The following is a 20335-nucleotide window of genomic DNA, read 5'->3' as shown; positions in this document are numbered from 1 at the left end:
ACAGAATCACGAGGACGAAATGAAACCATGAGCGTGAAAACAACTGCACTTCGTAAAGTGACACGTAAGTGAAAGGGACGTGGCTACACGCAGCTGGTGCCTGTCCGACTCAGCTTCACAGAACAGAGTAAGGACCTGGAATCCATCGGTCCACGTCCCACCCCGGACACGCGGGGCCTGGGGAGATCACTTACTTTGACCAAATCGGCAAGTTGATATCACAGATATGCCAAAAACTAACGTTTAACTGAGCGGTTACCAAGGGCTTGGACCTGTGCACTGCATTACACTGTTCACTCTTCACTACCACCCAGGGGCATTATTCCCACTTTACAGATGCGGGGGGAGGTGGGGGTGGGCAGAGAGGGTAAAGACAGTGTTGTTAGGTGGGAGGTTGTAAAGTCTTTTAATTTTTTCCAAAATATAATTCCAAAGCCTTTAAAATTTTGTCCTTGACCTTTTTTTTCCCCTGAAAAACCTAGGCTTTCATTTCCTGTCTCCACTTCAGGGCAGAGGAACTAGCCTCAGTTACATAATTCTTTTTCCAAAACCTAGAGCAACAGGGGTACACATCTCTGACCACTCAGGCTAGAAGACTCTCTTCCCAAGAGAACTCCAGTCTGGATGGCGAACACTGCTTTGCAGTGCCAGTGCCGCTTCAGACGTGCCAGGCTGGGTGTCTGACAAGCGAGAGGACACCATCCAGACAGATGACATTTATTGAGCTGTGACATGCTGAGCACTTACGTTACTATTTAACTCCCTGCAACCTGTGAAAAGTCTGATTCACTCCATTTCAGCAATATCAACGCTCTAGAGTGGGCGCACTGCCACCAGCTGCAGGTTGCCAGATCAAACGCAGGATGCCAGTTACACGTGAACTTCAGATAAACAACGACTTACTTTCTTCAAGCCTAAGTCTGTCCCCACACTTTGCATGAGACATCCCAGGTGGCGCTAGTGGTCAAGAATCCGTCTGCCAATGCAGGAGACACAGGAGACGCAAGTTCAATCCATGGGTCAGGCAGATCCCCTGGAGTAGAAAATGCAACCCACTCCAGTATTCTTGGCCTGGAAAATTCCAAGGACAGAGGAGCCTGGTGGACTAGAGTCTATGGAGTTATGGAGAGTCAGACACAACTGAGCATATACAGCATATATACGTGTGTGTGTGTGTGTGTGTGTGTGTGTGTGTGTGTGTGTATGCATATATACATATATATGCATCTGTGGAGAAGGCAATGGCAACCCACTCCAGTGCTCTTGCCTGGAAAATCCCATGGATGGAGGAGCCTGGTAGGCTGCAGTCCATGGGGTCACTAAGAGTTGGACATGACTGAGCGACTTCACTTTCATTTTTCACTTTCATGCATTGGAGAAGGAAATGGCAACCCACTCCAGTGTTCTTGCCTGGAGAATCTCAGGGACGGGGGAGCCTGGTGGGCTGCCGTCTATGGGGTCGCACAGAGTTGGACACGACTGAAGCGACTTAGCAGCAGCAGCAGCAGCACATGCGTCTGTGTGTGTATACACACACACATATACTAAACATTACTTATTACTTATCTGAAATTCAAGTTTAATTGAGCATTTCATATTTTCTATTTGCTGACTATTCTCTATTTGCTGACTCTGGCAATTCTCCACAGTGAAAGAGTTCTGGCGGTAAAGTGGGAACTCACACGGAGGATTATCTGCCTCCAGAGCCCAAGTTTTTATTCACAGCTTTACTCTCGTGTCCTTCCCAAGATGGACTTGCCGTGACTACATCCAAACCCTGCTGGGAAGAGGACCTGTATCACAAGCAGAGTTCACTGAAGTCCAAATGGAAAGATTATACTATATATTCTGAATAGATCCTCATCTTCAAACCAATGTGGGCATTAAAAACTAGTGTTCTTTCTCCCCCAGACTCCCCTCCCCTCCAAGCTGCCACATAACACTGATCAGAGTTCCAGGTGCTATACTATAGGTCCTTGTTGTGTCTCCATTTAAAACATAGCAGTACATACATGTCCTTCCCAACCCCCCTAACTATCCCTTCCCCCAATGTACTGCTGAATCCCTTCACTATTCACCTGAAAGTATCACAACATTGTTAATCAGCTATATCCCAATACAAAATAAAAAGTTAAAAAACCATAAAAACTAATGTCCAGAAACATTATGTAGGTGTGATTTAATGTAGCAATCCTTAAAGCCTGATAGCTTGCAAAGAGTCAATGTAATGATAGTCTTAGTAAATCACTACCTTCTTCCATAAGAGTTTAGGTTAATATCTGAAGTATTCTTCAGCATGTATAACTATACTCTGATCTGTTTAAGTACCATGATTGACAAATTCATTGCCTTCACAGCCATCTCCTGATTTTGCTTTAATTCTTATATTCTAACTGGGCTGGAAGAAGCACAAGCTGGAATCAAGATTGCTGGGAGAAATATCAATAACCTCAGATATGCAGATGACACCACCCTTATGGCAGAAAGTGAAGAACTAAAAAGCCTCTTGATGAAAGTGAAAGGGGAGAGTGAAAAAGTTGGCTTAAAGCTCAACATTCAGAAAACTAAGATCATGGCATCCGGTCCCATCACTTTATGGCAAATAGAAGGGGAAACAGTGGAAACAGTGAGAGACTTTATTTTTCTGGGCTCCAAAATCACTGCAGATGGTGACTGCAGCCATGAAATTAAAAAACACTTACTCCTTGGAAAGAAAGTCATGACCAACCAAGACAGCATATTAAAAAGCAAAGACATTACTTTGTCAACAAAGGTCTAGTCAAGGCTGTGGTTTTTCCAGTAGTCATGTATGGATGTGAGAGCTGGACTATAAAGAAAGCTGAGCACTGAAGAATTGATGCTTTTGAACTGTGGTGTTGGAGAAGACTCTTGAGAGTCCCTTGGACTGCAAGGAGATCCAACCAGTCCATCCAAAAGGAGATGAGTCCTGGGTGCTCACTGGAAGGACTGATACTGAAGCTGAAACTCCAATACTTTAGCCACCTGATGCGAAGAGCTGACTCATTTGAAAAGACTCTGATGCTGGGAGGGATTGGGAGCAGGAGGAGAAGGGGACAACAGAGGATAAGATGGCTGGATGGCATCACCGACTCAATGGACATGGGTTTGGGTAGACTCCAGGAGTTGGTGATGGACAGGGAGGCCTGGCGTGCTGCATTTTATGGGGTTGCAAAGAGTTGGACATGACTGACTGAACTGAACTGAACTGAACTAATCCTCTGATTCACTTCTCAAAAACTTGTCTGAATTTTGGATAGCCAAGCCATGCTTTTGAAAAAATGTAATAACGAATATTTTCAAAGAGGGTTCTGAATGGTACTGGCCAGATCTGCTGTTGGACCCTCCTGCTGGTGAGCCTTGCTTTTTGGCAACTGGCAGGCACACACCATAGTGCAGGAAGCTTCATCATTTTCAAACATAAAGAAAATATAAATTCTAAGTGACCTCGTGTATTACATGCAGTATGTTTTTAAACACTTGAGAAAATGATCAATTATATTTAATGATTATAGACATGATGATAAAGTTAATGTATGCAGTTTAAAAACTGCTGAGTAACATGGAGAGTTCTTTTTATAACTGGCTTGTAAAAATGATCCCTAGGGGACTGTGACATTTAGATAGAATCCCAGGCATGGCATTTGTTCTCTGTCATTTCCATGCATTAGACAAAGTAATGAAGACAAACGAAATGGAAATAGATTTCATCCAAAACAATCAATACAGGCAAATTAAATAATCTAATGTACTGGCTACCAGGCTTTGGGATTTCATGAAGAGGAAAATTTTCAAAAGAGGTTTGGAAACCCACCTAGAACTGCAGGATTTTCATTAGAACAAAACACATCTTCTATGGAAATTATTCCATAAAAATAAGTAACAAGGACAACCTCAAGACAATGCACTGTTTCCCAAGAAAGGACTGTATTTTAACATTTCCACTATAGAGTGAACACTCTGGCAGCAACCAGCAGAACATGGTCCAGTCCTATAACTGCTAGAATATAGTTTCTAGGGAAAGATGTTATTTTTCAAAAAACGAAGTCCCTGTTATTTGGTATTTGCTTAAGACAAAGGTAAGATACATAAATCATTTTAGTCAATGAGAACCATTCCAGTCTCATGTGTACTTACATATGCTGTCCATTTCACTTGTTCATTTTCAAACTTTTATCATTTTCATAATCAAAATTACCAAAAGGCATGCAATGAATGTAATCAGTCCATCTTAAAGGAAATCAACCCTGAATATTCATTGGAAGGACTGCTGCTGAAGCTGAAGCTCCAATACTTTGGCCACCTGATGTGAAGAGCTGACTCATTGGAAAAGACTCTGATGCTGGAAAAGCTTGAAGGCAAAAGGAGAAGAGGGTGGCAGAGGATGAGACGGTTGGATGGCATCACCGATTCAACAGACGTGAACTTGGGCAAACTCCAGGAGATAGTGAAGGACAGGGAGTACTGCCATGCTTCAGCTCACGGGGTCACAAAGCGTTGGGCATGACTTAGTGACTGAACAACAGCATGTAATGAATAAAAATCCTTTGATTTATTTACTTTAGATTTTTGTTACCCAGGGCTAACCTCTTTCAACTCCTTTTTTTGTTTTTCTGTTTTCAATATGAACTACTGACTTTCAACGGTGGAACTCTGGAAAAGAGCATTTAGCTCTCTGCTCTCTGTCTCACTCACACACTCTCTCACAGTACATTCTTCCTCCCCTCTCCATCCCCAATCCTCCCACTAACATAATACCACAATCACAATTTAGAGGTATAATGATTTTCAGAGCCCACCTTGCTATGACCATGCAGATGCAATTCACTCTGGAGCTACGCATGCACTTGGCTCCAGTTGCTTCTTTGTGAACTGCTTGGTTTTCCTGAAGTTAATGATCACCTACCTCACTTTGCTGTTGTGGCTGACTTCATTTTCTAAGAGCCTAGAGGAATCTCCTTCCCAGGCAGCTCTAGTACAACAGCTCTGCAGGAGACAGAAACCCACCAGTTTAGACTGGAGCGGCCCTGCTGGGAGTGTCCTGGGGCCCCTCCAGTCTGCATTCCAGGCTCACCTGGAGGCTGTCTGTCTCCTGCACAGCGGCTGCTCTAGGCTTCCCTTACTGTCACCCAGGGGTCCCCTCTGTCTCTCTGCCACTACATTTCCTGAGTGCTCGTTACCATGCCTTCTCTTCTTCAAATAACACGGGTGAGAAGGAAGACACTGCACTTTGTGAAATGTGTGTACTTTTCACTTAACCCTCCTACTTTCAGTGTGGGAATCCCACGACTGGCCTCAGTTCAGTTCAGTCGCTCAATCATGTCCGGCTCTTTGCAGTCCCGTGGACCACAGCACGCCAGGCCTCCCTGTCCATCACTAACTCCCGGAGCCTGCTCAAACTCACGTCCATCGAGCCAGTGATGCCATCCAACCAACTCATCCTCTGTCGTCCCCTTTGACTCCCACCTGCAATCTTTCCCAGCATCAGGATCTTTTCCAGTGAGTCAGTTCTTTACATCAGGTGGCCAAAGTATTGGAGTTTCAGCTTCAGCATCAGTCCTTCCAATGAATATCCAGGACTGATTTCCTTTAGGATGGACTGGTTGGATCTCCTTGCAGTCCAAGGGACTCTCAAGAGTCTTCTCCAACACCACAGTTCAAAAGCATCAATTCTTCAGTGCTCAGCTTTCTTTATGGTCCAACTCTCACAGCTATACATGACTACTGGAAAAAACATAGCTTTGACTAGACAGTCCTTTTTTGGCAAAGTAATGTCTCTGCTTTTTAATATGCTGTCTAGATTTTTAATATGCTATCTAGGTGGATCATAGCTTTTCTTCGAAGGAGCAAGTGTCTTTTAATTTCATGGCTGCAGTCACCATCTGCAGTGATTCTAGAGCCCAACTGAGCCCAATTTCCTAAGCCCAGAGTCTCAGAGAAGAGCCTCAGAAGATGGGGGATATGGTCATTAGGCTCTCTAAAGATGCAGGAGGTGTCTAGAGGGTCTAGTTACTAATTTTGGATGATTTAAAGGGATCCTTCTATTTGAACCACTGCCCTCAGAAGTGACTCTGATCCCTATGCCTTCCTTGTGTCCTATGGGGCTTCCAGGTCTGCAGGCCTCGAGTGAGTTTCAGTTCTCACTGCAGTTAACAAATCTATCTGCTCCACATCCTTTGAATTTTGTTGACTCTTGAGAGAATCTGCTTTGTTCCTGTGGCCGTGAAGATTTACCAGTTCTACTGTCATTTCAGTAGGGTTTATGTAGACACAGAGATAAAAGCACATGCTATCTTAAATTTTAAGAGTTATGCTTTTGCAGCATATAAATACCATTTAATCACAATCTCAGAGATCATAGCAGGGGGTTGATGAGGCATACAAAACCCCCCTCAAAGCACTGCCCAATCACAATAAAAGCATTCTGCAGAGCCTTTCTATTTCACCTGCTTTTTAGAAAGCGTTCTGAGGAAGAGAGCTGTCATAAATCAGAACAAAGCTGGCACTTTATCAGTGCCTCTAAGCGGCAGAAAAGAGCTGCTTCTCTCACAGCACATCCCTTGTCTGTCTATTAGGTCTAGCTAGTTAGCTAGACCTCAACCCTCCTGGTTTACTTATGTGGCGATGTCTTAGGAGAAAACACTAATAAAAGCTCAACAGGCAGAACTCTCCTGTCACGGCTGTTGGGGTGGCAGGTCTGCAGGGGGCTCTGCTGCCTGCCATCAGCCCCTTGACCCCCACCTTGGCCCCGCAGCTGTGGAGCTGAAGCTGACACCACACCGCACCTGGATGCAAGGAGGAGATCGTTGACCGTGCTTGGGAGGGCTATAGAATCTTACCTGATTTACCAGACTCAAACAAAACCTTGGCTTGCCAGATTAGAACATAGGAGATAATGCTAAAGTCTTCAACTGCCTTGGGTGCATCACATTCTAACACTTAACTGCCAGCCACAACCAGTGTCATGTTGGGATGAGCCAAGCTGTGAAGAGGGCCTTGTCCAGTTACTTCCCTAAAAATTGTGACATGAAGCATTTGGGGTAATCTACCTAGAAAAACAAATCCCACTGAAATCCGATGATCTGTGTGCGAACTTAAAGGCTGTACCATCAGAACACGGCAGATCAGATTTTTTCAAACAGTGAACTGCTTGAAGGATAAGATAAGGCTCAAAAACTTTAACTAAAAGTCCAAGTCCAAGACAGAAGAGAAACTCCGATAATAAGTTACTGAGGAGGAGCTATCTTGCTGGCTGCTCATGTTTTCTGTATCACTATGGATGAGTAAATAAAAAACATTCTCCAAAACTTCCCCATTAGTCCTTAAGCTGAATGCAACCCCTGACATCTAAAGCAGGCCACGATCTAACAGCAGGTTTCAATAAAGGAAGGCGTGGTCCTGGACATCAGTTGCCATGCACGTTCCCACACAGGAGATCCGGATGGTTAACCTCAGGTTATCACCAAGCTGCTAACCTCTGTGCATTTTCAGCAAAGACTGTCTTAAAAATGCAAGCATTTTTGTCTCCCTTAACCCCCATCTTCACACTATATCATAGATTTTTCTTCTTTCCTTCCCCTTCATTCTGACAGGAGTGTTACACTAGCTTGCCAGGAATGACGGCACGGACCAGCATCTCATTTACAATGTTCAGATACTGCCTGGAAGTTCTGAAACACTTGCTGAGTACACCATCCCTGGGAGAATGTGTTCAAACAGAAAGGCACAAACGCAGCACAGCAAGAATGCGGTGTTACACTGGGATTATTCTAACGAAGCGCAAACCAAGTCCAAACCACCGGCACCTTGAACAAGTGAAATCTGGGAAACAGGAGAATAGTGAAGATCTGCTTTTAATTTCATTCAAGGGTCAACAAGTGTTCCCCCATCATGAGCACGGTTTGCTTAACATCCTAATTAACCATCCTTTAAAAATATATTAATTTACATGGAAGTACTGGCAGGATCAGAGGAATTCAGAAACAACTTGGGCTTATGGAAGGGGGAGGTAGGGGCTGGAAGAAAACCCAAAAAGCAAACCCAACAACGAAAACCAATATCACTGCGCTAGCTTTATAATTTAAAATAAAACTAAAGGTGGTGAAAATTTCTATTTGGGGGCAAGGCTGACTCAAGTCTTTAAAAGGTTAAACAGCTATTGATAATTATGTAGTCTGCAGAACTACCTTCCAGAAGGCGCTGGGTATTTTAAGCCCTCCTTTGAGTAAAGATCACATTAAAACGTCAAAGGGTATTAGTTTGGCAGAATCACACCTGAGGGAAAAGCAGAACTTCTTGGATCACAAGAAGTGACTCTGGCAATGAAGATCGTAGAGCCAATATAAGAAAAAGAGAGTCTGGAGACAAAGGTGTTTTTATTTCTGGACAACCAGACTGACTTTGCAAAAGACATGTCCTCTCAGACTCCCTCAAGTGCCAAGGTGCTAACTAGTAATGGGGGATGTTACTCATATTCTGACACTAATTCTGACAGTTTAGATCTACTGTCCTTCTGAAAGGATCCAACTGAAGGATGCATCTACAAGGTCAAAAGATGTGCTACTTTCATATAAGAATAAAAAAATATAAAAAGACATTTACAGGAAATTTTTCAAATTGACTAAGGATTTTCCCCGTATTATATGAGAACTGCATGTTTGAACAGACAGATATAAATGACCCATTTAACCAGAATCTCCTTCCCAAGGCTCTAAGCCTTAGTCTAAAGAACAAGAAAAGAGCGGGTAAAGAATGAGAACAATCCACAAGCCTCTCAAGAAAAACTTCAGGTCACGAAGGGGCACTGTAATGACTTTTTTACAGGTTCCTTTGGGCACAGATTTGATTCCCAGAGGGAGCAGTGATGAACGTTTACATCTACCTAACGACGCTAGAGCCAAGGTCCTGCAGAATGGAGAGGAGAGGACGGACAGTGCCTTTCACGCCACTGAAGGGCGTTTCACAAAGCCATGAGTTAGGCGCTTCCATTTTCCTCTCATGCCTTTATGGTTAACTCCTAGCACAGGGAGAAGTGTATTCAAAATACATACTAATCCACTTTCCCTGCATCTAACTCAGTCTTTAGGTTCCTTGTTCAGAGGAAGAACCCTCAGCAATGCCCACGAGGTGCAAAAGTTACCACGGCTCAGCACTAGGGCATCATTTCATCAACCCCTGCTCCTCACGGGTATGTGCTGCGGGAGAGAAGTGACCTTTCCAGGGGTGCCCTGCTAACTAGGGAGCAAAACCCCGGCCAGCCCCTGGGACACTGCCCCCAGCACAGGCAAATGCCCCCGTTTTCAGTTGGCACCGCCCAGAGGACTAGGGGCTTTATCTGCAGTTTTACTCTTGGAGACATTTATTTATTTGCCGTGCTACTGAATAGCTTTAAACAGTTTGTTTGAATCCAGGCGATAATCAACCAGAGAACTCCTGGTTTAATCTCCAGCCTCATACCATTTCTCAAAGAATGCCTCAGGAGCTCAACCTTGCATGTCACATTCACTCACAACCACGGTGATATATGGTGTAGTTTGGCAAGAGACGTGGAAGGAAAAAAAGTGATATTATTAGCATGAACTTTTACAGATTTCTGTTTTAAGCCTAGGGTTGACTTGCTCGAGTTACAGACTAAGCAATAGTGAAATAATTTCCATTTGAGGTCTAACTGGATCCAGGGAGAAATGCGGAAATAACTGGCAGAGCGGACGCTTCATCAGCATCATCTTTCATGGCACACACCAAATTCTGCAGTATTTGCCTTTAAGAAATTAATTCCAAAACATTACTTCTGTCAGAAGCGGAGCAACCAGCTGGGCCGACAGCTGGGAGGCCTGCACTGCCTCCTCGAGGCCTGGAGCCTCGCGAGTACCCCCCAATAGCAGGCCCTTCCTGGAGAAACAGGCTTCAAGCTGGACTTTGCTAGGACACTTAATGAATGCGTTCTCCACACAATGCATACATATTTTTCTGAAGCTTTCGACAAATATGTTAGAGCTCCAACTCTCTGACCAGGGACGACAATGATGCACCGATTCCAGAAATAGCCCGAGCCCCAGAGACACAAAGGTAAACCCCAGGAGCACAGCACAGGCGCATGGTGCCTCACGGGCTGCTTTTCAGGGGGTGGCGGTGTTTCTTCTGATTATTAGATTAGACATCTTGCCTTCTGCGTGACAACATCAAAATAATGAAAAGGTGCTATTTACATGATTAGCAGGAAGAAACACTGATTTGATTTTAAATGCTTAAAAAAAAAAAGTAAGGTGGGTGAGAATTCTGATTATTAAGCCCTGGAGTACACTATGGACAGAAATTCACGTTGATATGTATTTACACACATCTGTAATGTAGTCTGGTTCAGTATATTTAGGGTATCTGCCTATAGTGTTGTTCAGCTTGCTTCATGTAGGGAACAAAACATGGCTAGAGAAAGATTAAGTTTCATCTGTCTAATTTCCCATTCTAATGACTTTCCAACCACCTACTTCTGGAACTCAATTTTAAAAGACTACATAATCATAATGCTATAAAAATATCTCTTGTGAGATAGTGGGAACATTCTTGAATGCACGCTCCAGAACTTCATATGCCTCAAAAAACATAATTTAAACAAATCTGACTGTAATCTCCAAAGTACCATGCGCTGGTGTACAATCTTACCAGATCTCTCTTATACTCTTCACTTCTTGAAATGCTTGCAATACCCACCCCCTCAAAAAAAATAATGCTTGGCTTTCTCTTGCCTAGAATCAAAATCCAACAGGAGAACCTGTGCTGTGTGATACACGGAGACGATAGCACGTCCTTCCACTTGGCATGTGTGCCAGACTCCAACACGGCAGCACACAACCATGGCTCTGGGCAAACTGACTAATATCTCCATGCTTACATTATCACCGGGACTGGTGGCAGATGACCATGTCTGATACTGTGGGTAATGTCCACAGTAAAACAAAACCTAAAGGTGCTTCTTAACACTCTCAGTTAGAAGTCAGTCTTAGAGCCTTGTTACGAATCACATAACTGCCCACAGACATTAAGTTACTTAACAGAATAAGCCGTCCAGGTCTGTCTCAGCAGGAAACAGGAGTCATCACACCACAAGGGGTCTCCTAACAGCTCCAGTGGAAACCAATACATCCCCCGTGCAGGTCACATTAACATCCCCCATGCAGGTCACATTAACACAACGGTGAAGACACATTGCTACCTGAAGCTAGAGCTTTAAAAAGATACGGAGGAGGAGAGAGCTACAGTTGAAGACATTCTAACTAGAAAACCTCCTGATGATAGATGGGGTTAGAGCCCACTGTGCCATAGTCTAAGCAGGGGGGCGTTAAGAAGCCAACATGTTTTTTAAAGTTGCATGAGGTATTCCACCCCCTCCCTCCACCCTGGCCATATGTGGAGGGGAACCTGTTACTGTTAAAGTCCTTCAGAAGGTAAATGTCACAGACGGAGGCTGGCAGGCACTGTGAGGGGGCCGAGGGGCACTGAGCTCTGCCCTGAAGCGTCCCCTGCACACCTCAAGCCTCCGAGTCCCCAGCAGAACCATCTACAGCTCCAGCCAGAGTTCTGAAATCGCATGATTCCATGATTCCATTTTTAAACCTGTGGAGTGGGAGTGTTTCTGCGTACCCTGCTCACACAGATGGTGGTGGGAAGACTCTCAAGAATATACTGCATGTAGTAAAAGCCCATCTCACTACGTAAGCAGCCCCTTCATATCTCAGCCGAGCAGCGATGATGTTATCTTACAGACAGTCGCAAAAAGACAAGTGATCCATGGGAGCCCAGCATAGGCACACATGTGTGTGAAGAACATGGGAGACGACAGTCCTCCCCATGACACACACCTGAGGCCCCAGGATGCAGCGTTAAGAGGACCAGGTCTGCCCCCTACATGCTCGGGGGGAGCTGGGGCAGGGAGGGCAGGAGGACCTGTCTGAACGATGAAATCACACACGCTGTCTCTGTCTTCCCGATGCTCTAAAAATACCCTGCACTGACAAGTCATTTGTCAAGGCAACCTTTCTGAGACTAAACCACGATCGATCTGCCGACCAGCACTTCCCCACTCTCGTTTATATTTTGAGCCCTGCTTCACCCTCGTCTTCCACCAACTGGCTCTTTACCAAACTGACCCACGCCCCCGTCTCCAGGCCAGACACCTGCCCCCTCACCTGGCCCCACCTGATCGTTCTAGAACCATTTTAGGTACCTTACTTTCTCAGTCTGTCACGGCACATTAGACACTGGCAAAGACCGAAGCAGCTTTCCTTATCCTAACATGCGACCGTCCGCACGCTTGAACGCGGGTGTCTTTACCTTGGTCTCCTTGGCGGAAAACTCTGAGGAGTTGGAAATTTTCATGGACTTTGAGCGGTGTGACTGCCGCCGGATGGAATCCTCGCGGGAATATTTCACAGAGCCCGAGGTCCTCACCCGCACCTTGCTGGCACTCTGAACGCTGTTCACGCCAATCATGCCGAAGGCTGCCCGGGGAAGGGGTCTGGAGAAATACCAAGGCACTTTCCAGCTGCTGCACGGCTCTCAAAGCTGGAGGAGCTCCGCAGGGTCGTGCCTGAGCAGCTCGGAGCGCCGAGATCGCCTCAGCCTAAGAAACACCAGGCTGCCTCCCCCAGCATCTTCAACTACCCTGTTTGCAGCGGGTCTGATTGTTCCAGGCACAGCTCACGTCACTGGCAGCGAACAGGAAAAAAAAAAATGCAGTCCCAGCCTCGCTACTCGTCTCTCCCCGTTACACACACTCACACACACACATTCACATTCACACACTAGAACAAATGGCAATTGGCCAGGCGAGCAATTCATTAACATTCCAAATAGCAACACTCTTTCCCTGTGATTGTGCAGCAAGCTCATTAATGTCAGCAACAAAATAGAGAGACCACAAATCAAAGTCTCGAGTAATGTGAGGCACGGTGTGGGGTGGTAACAGAGATGAATTTCCAGAAAGAAAGAAAGAAATACGCTGGGCATGAAGCGGCTCAGTCAGTCAGTTCCAGGCGAGGACAAGGACGACAGCCACAAAGCCATCCCAGCAAACGCTGCTTTTCCTCTCTTCCCTCTTTCAAACCACGCACTGCTTAGCAGTAACTCAAACTGCACGGCTTTCTGAAGAATTAAACGTCTCTTACAGGCTCAGGCTACTACTACAGCCAGACATTTAACCAGGAATGTGGTCAGCCCGTACGAGAAAGCCAGAATAAAGACGGTATGCCACCTCCCTCTCAGACTGGAAAGTTTAAAAAAAGAAAAAAAATCAATCGGTTCGCACAGGTTAGCTTTAAATATGGCTTAGGGTGAGACAGATAAAGCCAACTCTGATCAATAAGAAGCAAGAGGCCTTCCCAAGAGCTAGAAATGCTGTTGGCACAGGAATGCATGCAGCCCCCCCCCGAGTGAGAGACCCCCGAAGCTAAGAGAAGAGCAGAGAATGTTAATTCCTGACACGTGAAGTTTTGAGTATAACACTCAGGACTGCAACACCTCACTTATCTGACATCCCAGGGGTACAGAGGGTCGGCTACAGAAGCCTCCAGATAAAGGAGGTCTCCGTGCTAAATTAGTATAGATGCCATTTTAATACGGTCTGTAAAATGCCAATCTGGAAAGACAATGCTGCCTCAACCGATCCCCCTCCTTAAGTCTGATCTTTCCTTTGATGACTCAGGACACAAATTCCGTCCAGTATGTGGTGGAGCCCCAGGCGGCTGAGCAGTGTTCATGCCGGGGGCTGCCGCCTCCCCCGGCAGTGGGCCTGGCAGGCGCTGTCTGGACCCACAGCGCTCCCTGCCGCCCCCTCCAGCCTCCTCACTCCCCGTCTCCTAACCCTGAAGCATGTGATGCTTTGACTCTGCTACACGCAAAACAAAGACATCAGAGAATCTTGCTAGAATCTGGTCTAAAATAAGGTAACAGATTTTGGAAGATCGTGGAGCTCTCCTCTCCTTCAGGGATATACCAAGTTAGAGTCTATGACATCATTTTTTGGCTACTTTAGGGTAAACTTTCCTCTCTTCCCAGGTAATCTGAAGCTACTGAATCCTTTAAATTAAAAACACCCTGCAGTGACTTTATACTTTATGAAGCGTGTTCCCAAGATATAAAAAGTGATGATAAAGTCGCTTGTTTAGAATATGCAAAATTCTAACTTAAGCATATGATTCTACAGACCAATGTCTCCGATTAACACAAAAAAGCCTGAGGTGGAACCCATGGAGGAACGAGCAGCAGAGCCAAAATAAAAAGTCTAAAAGTACTGGTGGAAGACACAAGACCCTGCTTCAACGCGTCAGAAACGTGAACACAGAGCAGGATGCAGAAGCAGCACATGCTCTGGGTGTCTGCCAGGCGGCATAATAAGGAGTTAGAACATGCCTCCTCCTGATGAACTTAATTTTCTTTGCTCCACTGGAAAGGTTACATAAAAACAATGAGAACCATGTGCTAGCATGGACAGGAATGGAATCTGTGATAATACAACCTGATGTCTGGGAAGTTTGGCAGAAATATCCTATCTCAGCCCAAATATGTCATCTTTATCCAAAGATGGCCCAGCTGGGATTATGACTCCTGTAATCTCATTCCTAGTAACCACCCTCCCCTGTTGAACACCTCCTGCTTTAAGGGGCAGTGTTACCTCGTTTTGGTTCTTGACCACTCCATGAGGGGCCGGGTTAGTGGGGACTCTGGAACCCCCGCCTCACAGCCGGGAGAAGTCAGCTTGGGAGGTGACAGCAGACCCCCGACCACGACCACACCCTTCCCTCACTCTGGGGCTGCAGTTCAGACCTAGCAGGCCCTTTCCGTGGGAAGATCCCCTGGAGCATCCTGGGGACAGAGGAGCCTGGCGGGCGCTTTCACTGAGTCTGGGGAGAACAGCCTTCCTCTGCCCTCCCTGCACCCCCAGTACATCCACCAGTGCCCTCGCGGACAGGGTCAGAGCACAGAGGCCCGCCTCCGCAGCCTCAGGGCAGCACACAAGGAGGGCGTTGCGTAAGCTGGCGGGAGCCCTGCCCTCAGCCCCACCCGGGGCCCCACCGCGCTCCGGCCCAGCGCCACGAAGCCCTTCAGTCAGGCCGGGTCCTCATCCCTGCAGACGGCGGCCTCCGGGACCCGCACGCGCAGCACACGCGTGCCCGCCGGCTGAGGCTCCTCTGAACGGTCCCCACAGGGGTCCTCCTGCCGCACGCTCTTGCTGCACCCCGATCCCAGCTCTCACCATTTGGGGTTCAGCTCAAGCGTTACCTTTTCCAAGGGACTTTCTCTGGCCCTCCTAACACAGCCCGCCCTCCACCCCGGTCACGGCCCATCGTGACTGCCGTCTCCTGTCCGCAGGGCATCCCGGGCATCACAGGGTCTACAGCAGCATCTGCAGAGGCAGGCGCTCCGTGGCCACTTGTCGAACAAACTCCTTAAATACACAGAAGTTTCCCTTCTCCATTGTATTTCATGTCATTTTAAGAAAATTCAGCATGATTTTTTTTTTCTGAAAAATGAATACAGCTGATGCAAAATAGACTTCTTGCCTAAAGGTAAAATACAGCAGGCAGTGAAATTTAAGTTTCCTTCCCACACTAGCTCCCCGTCCCTCTGCCCAGAAGCAAGCAATGTTGCCGATTTCAGATGCATCCTCTCAGAGATAATTCATCCACGTACACTGTGCATGTGGAATGTGTGTCTGCATCCTCTTCCTTCTTATGGGCTATAGATATCGATGAAAGCACAATACATGTTGTTTTTTGTCTTTTCTGGTCATCAGAAAACATTCTACTTTAGCACACATAAACCTACCTCATCCTGATTCAGAGCTACGTAGTATTCCAGCATACAGATGCATCAGACTGGGCATGTTGTTCGAAGTCTTTGCTCCATAAATAAGGACACAGTGAACACCTAATGTAGCACATCTTGAATACCATTTAAACAATGTGGTTTTCCAATTGTTTTCTGAACAAGTCTACTTTTCCTCCCCTCACAGTTACATCACCCACAGTTGTGGTGCTGGGCACACACACGGGGTTCACAACTAGATTCGGTATTTAACTCTGGCCTTGTCCTGACCATCCTGCTCTGAGAAGGCTTGACTGTTTTTAGACATCAGCCAGCCTCTCAGAGGAGCCTGCCTGCCATGAAATAGAGGCAGGCCTCCTGGAGAGCAGCAGCTGTTTATAAAGTACAAAAGAGCTTTTCATAAAAGCTTTGGCAGAAAATAAAGGTGACTTTCACACCAAATAGAAATTGTAGGAGAAATTTAATTACGCCCATTAACTGGAAGGCTGGGAATCTTCTGAGGTTTTCTCTGACCAAAGACACCGTTTGGTACGTAAGTCCTAACAGGCTTCTAAAAAGTGTCTCAGTTAATGGTTAACAGAAAAACTCTAAACCTTGTAAAAGGCACAGCCCCAGAGAATTTAACTCCATTTAATACATTGCTCAGGTTTTCCAGGTGGCTCAGTGGTAAAGAATCTGTCTGCAGTGCAGGAGATGTGGGTTCAATCCCTGGATCGGGAAGATCCCCTGGAGGAGGAAATGGCAACCCACTCCAGTATCCTTGCTTGGGAAATCCCATCCACAGAGGAGCCTGTCAGGCTACAGTCCATGGGAGTCTCAAAGAGTCGGACAGGACTGAAGCAACTAAACAACGACAACAATCGTCCATCACTCACCTGTGCCTACTGGGTACCAGGCACCGGGGTACAGACAGCACCCATCCTACCAGGCCCCAGCATACAGCTTGCACACAGCTGGGGGTGCGAGGGAGGGCCAGTGGGAAATTCTACTACCACAAGCACAACGGTGAGCACCTTCAGGGTGTCAGTGAGCCGAGGGCTTACAGACCTCCGATGAGACAGACAGGACGACACTGGCATCAGGCCGATGCGCCTTCCTCTTTATGAAAACATTAGTGGAAAAGGCTGCAGGCTGACTTATGCACTCTGGAGAGAAGCCAAAGTGGCCAAGAATTCTACATCCCAATTGTCCTCAACCCAGAAGGGCTGGGGGAGGGAAGAGAGGCGGGAGGTACAAAAGGAAACCGGCTTGGGCTTGTTTTCTGAACAGGGTGATGGATGTGAAAGGGTCTCTGGGCTCTCCCGGGTCCTTCAGATCACACTGGCCTGTTCGGAACAGAGTAAAGTGTAGAACGCCCATCTGGGAGTCAGGGTCCCAGGGTCCAACACCTTCAAGAGGCTGGTGCTACCGTCACGAAGGTGCCGATAAATGATTTCTTTTCTGGGCCATTCATGTGCACTTCATGTCCCTGGGAGAGCTGGAAGGAACCTTAGAAATGATCCCCTTCAGTCTCTACATTTTATAGATGGAGATTCCTGAGACCCAGGAAACATCAAGTTGGCTGTCTGGGGTGTCATAACTAACAGAACTGAGACTTCTGTCCAATACGAGCTGCTTTTTTCCTGTGCCATCTGCTTCTTGATACTAAACATTCCACAACCACACATCTTTTCACACTGCCATAAGGCTTAAAACGGTCACCTTGAAATGGGAAATCCAGTATGAGGAGACTGACTCTAGAAGTGAGTGGAGGTCAGCCCACTCGTGGAAAAAGTACAGAGGAGGCTTGAAAAACCAACTCTCCCAGAGCTCAGGAGGCCGCCCTGGCTCTGGAATACATGTGGAAGCTTCCTGCCCCTTACGTGGCAGGAGCGAGGCATCCTCCCATCCTCGGGTCCTATTGCTTCCCATTCAGCAACACGACCACCAAGCTAGGGAACCCTGCGGAGAACAGTATCTATTTCACCCTAGCCACTGAGAGTACCTGCCCACAACAAATGGTTTCCAACAGTAAACAGAAATAGATTAGATAAAACTTTACTCCCTGCTTTACTTCTCCCGTCTTCTTCCAGGCTTTCCAGCTGATCCTCCTCCAGTCTGAGGACCAATTCTGAACCCAGCAGAGGAGGCAGCCTTCTAGCGCTCCGAGGCAGGATCGGAGGCTGAAGCCCACGGTCTGGCCACAGGCGGCCTCGGGCAGGCTCCCTGTCCCCCACCGGGCTGAGCCTGAGCCCGGGCCCCGCTGCCACGAGTCACCAGTCTCCACCTCAGCAGATCAGACACACCTCACGGACTGGCCCCCGGACAGAACAGACCACGTCCCTCCGAACACACGGCGGACCTGCCCTCGGGCCCTCCGTCCTGCAATCCCAGCCCGAGGAGCTGGCTTCACAGCCCCTTCCTTTTGTCCACCAACTCTTGTCATAGAGATGTGCTGGCTGCTTACCTTTCCCCATTTCAGGTGGACACAGAAATGAAAAGTTCTGTCCAGCAGTGGGGCTAGAGATTTCCTTCATTCAGAAGTCATTTTCTGGAATGTAAACTACGCCCGAACTTAATGAACAATTGCTGTCTTTGGGGATGGGCAGCCAGAGGTACCTCTGACTTGTTGACCCTCAAGGACAGCTGCCTCCTTCCAGCGGCCCTCAGCCTGGCCTGTATATTCACAGGCTTTAGTTTCATCCGTTCTGTGAACATATAAAGCAACTGGAAGGGGAAAAGTCTCTAAATAGAAACTTCTTACATTTAAAATTAAATAGCATTCTTGCCAGGGGGGAAAGAAAACACCCTGTAAGCATTAAATAGTTCCAACCTTGAAAAAAAAAAATTATTTATCCCTCATAAACCAAAGCCAGTCACGTAAGACATTTAGACAAGAGTCATCTATTACACTTTCTATTTAGAAGCCCAGGAAAACAAAGATGGAAAGCTGCATCCTTGTGTCCATAAGACTTAATTCTGTGTAGCTGAAGCTGCCACATTCAGCTCAGACCTTTTCAAACTATCACAGGGAAAAGAAATACAGCACTTTGTCTTAAAGCCACTAGACCTTTGGCGGGGGGGGGGGGGGGGGGGGCGGAGGGCAGAAATCTATTGTGTGTAACTAACACACTAAATCTTTGGAATGGAGGTCTTTATTCCAACTCAAAGTACATATGAAATGCAGGTACAGAAGTGGTATCAGTTCAGAGCCCCCAGAGCTGTTCTTCTAGTTGCTGGAGGAGGTCATCAAAAGCACACGTCCACTGGCTGACCCTGGGGCTGGACCCGGGCGATCAGCGGCTCCTCACCCAGCCCCGGTCCTTGGAATGAGCCTTCCACTTGCCTTTCCCATGCTAGGAGCTGCCCCAGGACGCGGCCGTGAGACAGGTGGTGTTGGGACCATCTGGACGGCCTGCCTGATGAACTCAGGTAAGTCTCCTTATAAACTTGAAGATCCTGGAGGCAGGTGCAGAGATCGGCTTGTCTCTCGGCCACTCAAGACAAGCCTGGTAAGTCCCCTTGCATATTAAAGCGGCCGCTACCAGCCTGCCCGGCCGCCTCTTCCTTCAGTCTCTCCTCGTTCTCCTCACATGGGGCCAGTCTGCGAACCAACACTAGAGGGTAAACCAATCGATGCGATGGTCAGTGCTGAGAAAATATGCTGTTCCAGAAGCCAATCCAATAAACCTGCCCGTAATAATCTCTTAATAACATTTAGTGTCAATTCAACAAATATCCCCTAAGTGCCTAAGGCAGGCCAGGCACAGTGTCCAGAAGGAAATAAAAGGTCAGACATCGTTGCCCTTGTGGAGCTTCACACCATGGCAAATTGTTCTCTAAGTAAGAAACAAAGCCAATCATAGTACATAACTCTACTTGCATTTTTTCCAAAAAAAACCCAAAATGATTGGGGGCAGAGAGAGCATCAGTTTTTGCTGCCCCACTCTCATTTATCAGCAAGTCCTGCAAACCCACAGATTTTCATTTTCCATTTCTTTGATTAGTTCACTTAGTAGTCTGAGTCACTTATCAGTGTCTATCAGTCTTTAATAATTTCAAATCACATTTAATTTCACCAAAAATCGTCACCGCTTGGTGTTACACAGGAGTAACTATAAGCTCTATAGCGCAAAAGACAAAACACCAGTTTAAGTCCATTCACCACTATGATTTCCCTCATTTCTGATGTCAGGCACTAGCAATACAATGTTAAACCAAACCAGAAAGATCCCTTCTCCCACTGGGCTTACACCGAGATAGACATCAACCAAAGAATCAGTCATCAAAAATAATCAGATAATCACACGAGCAAATGTAAAACAGTAATGTGCCGCCATGACGAACTCTGCGTCTCCACAGGTTCAGACCTGGTGGTCAGGAGCGGAGGGAGGCTTCCCCGAGCACTGCGGGCAGCACAGAGGGATGCAGCCTGCAGGGTGCTCGGGAGGGGCCGGCGCACCAGCACACGCAGCCCCGGGGCGGCCGCGGAGGGGGTGCGGGGCACAGGCGGGGC

General features: G+C 46.9%; 1 protein-coding gene across 13 annotated transcripts in view; it reads right to left on the bottom strand.

The window, feature by feature from the left end:
* PSD3 (pleckstrin and Sec7 domain containing 3) overlaps positions 1–20335 on the bottom strand; it is a 575456-nt gene that overhangs the window by 132399 nt on the left and 422722 nt on the right. Inside the window, exon 12 of one of the 13 annotated variants that reach the window (XM_043893690.1) lies at positions 12522–19436. The exons of the other annotated variants lie outside the window; for them this stretch is intronic. Within the exon in view, the coding sequence (XP_043749625.1) occupies positions 19389–19436 (48 nt within the window). The 3' untranslated portion in view covers positions 12522–19388. Of the gene's footprint in view, positions 1–12521; positions 19437–20335 lie in introns of those variants that run through there. 13 annotated transcript variants of the gene reach the window in all.

This window comes from Cervus elaphus, chromosome 32 (assembly GCF_910594005.1).
Source record: "Cervus elaphus chromosome 32, mCerEla1.1, whole genome shotgun sequence".
NCBI lineage: Eukaryota > Metazoa > Chordata > Mammalia > Artiodactyla > Cervidae > Cervus > Cervus elaphus.
The sequence above is the reverse complement of the archived record's forward strand: the minus strand, read 5'-3'. Positions and strand labels throughout refer to the sequence as shown.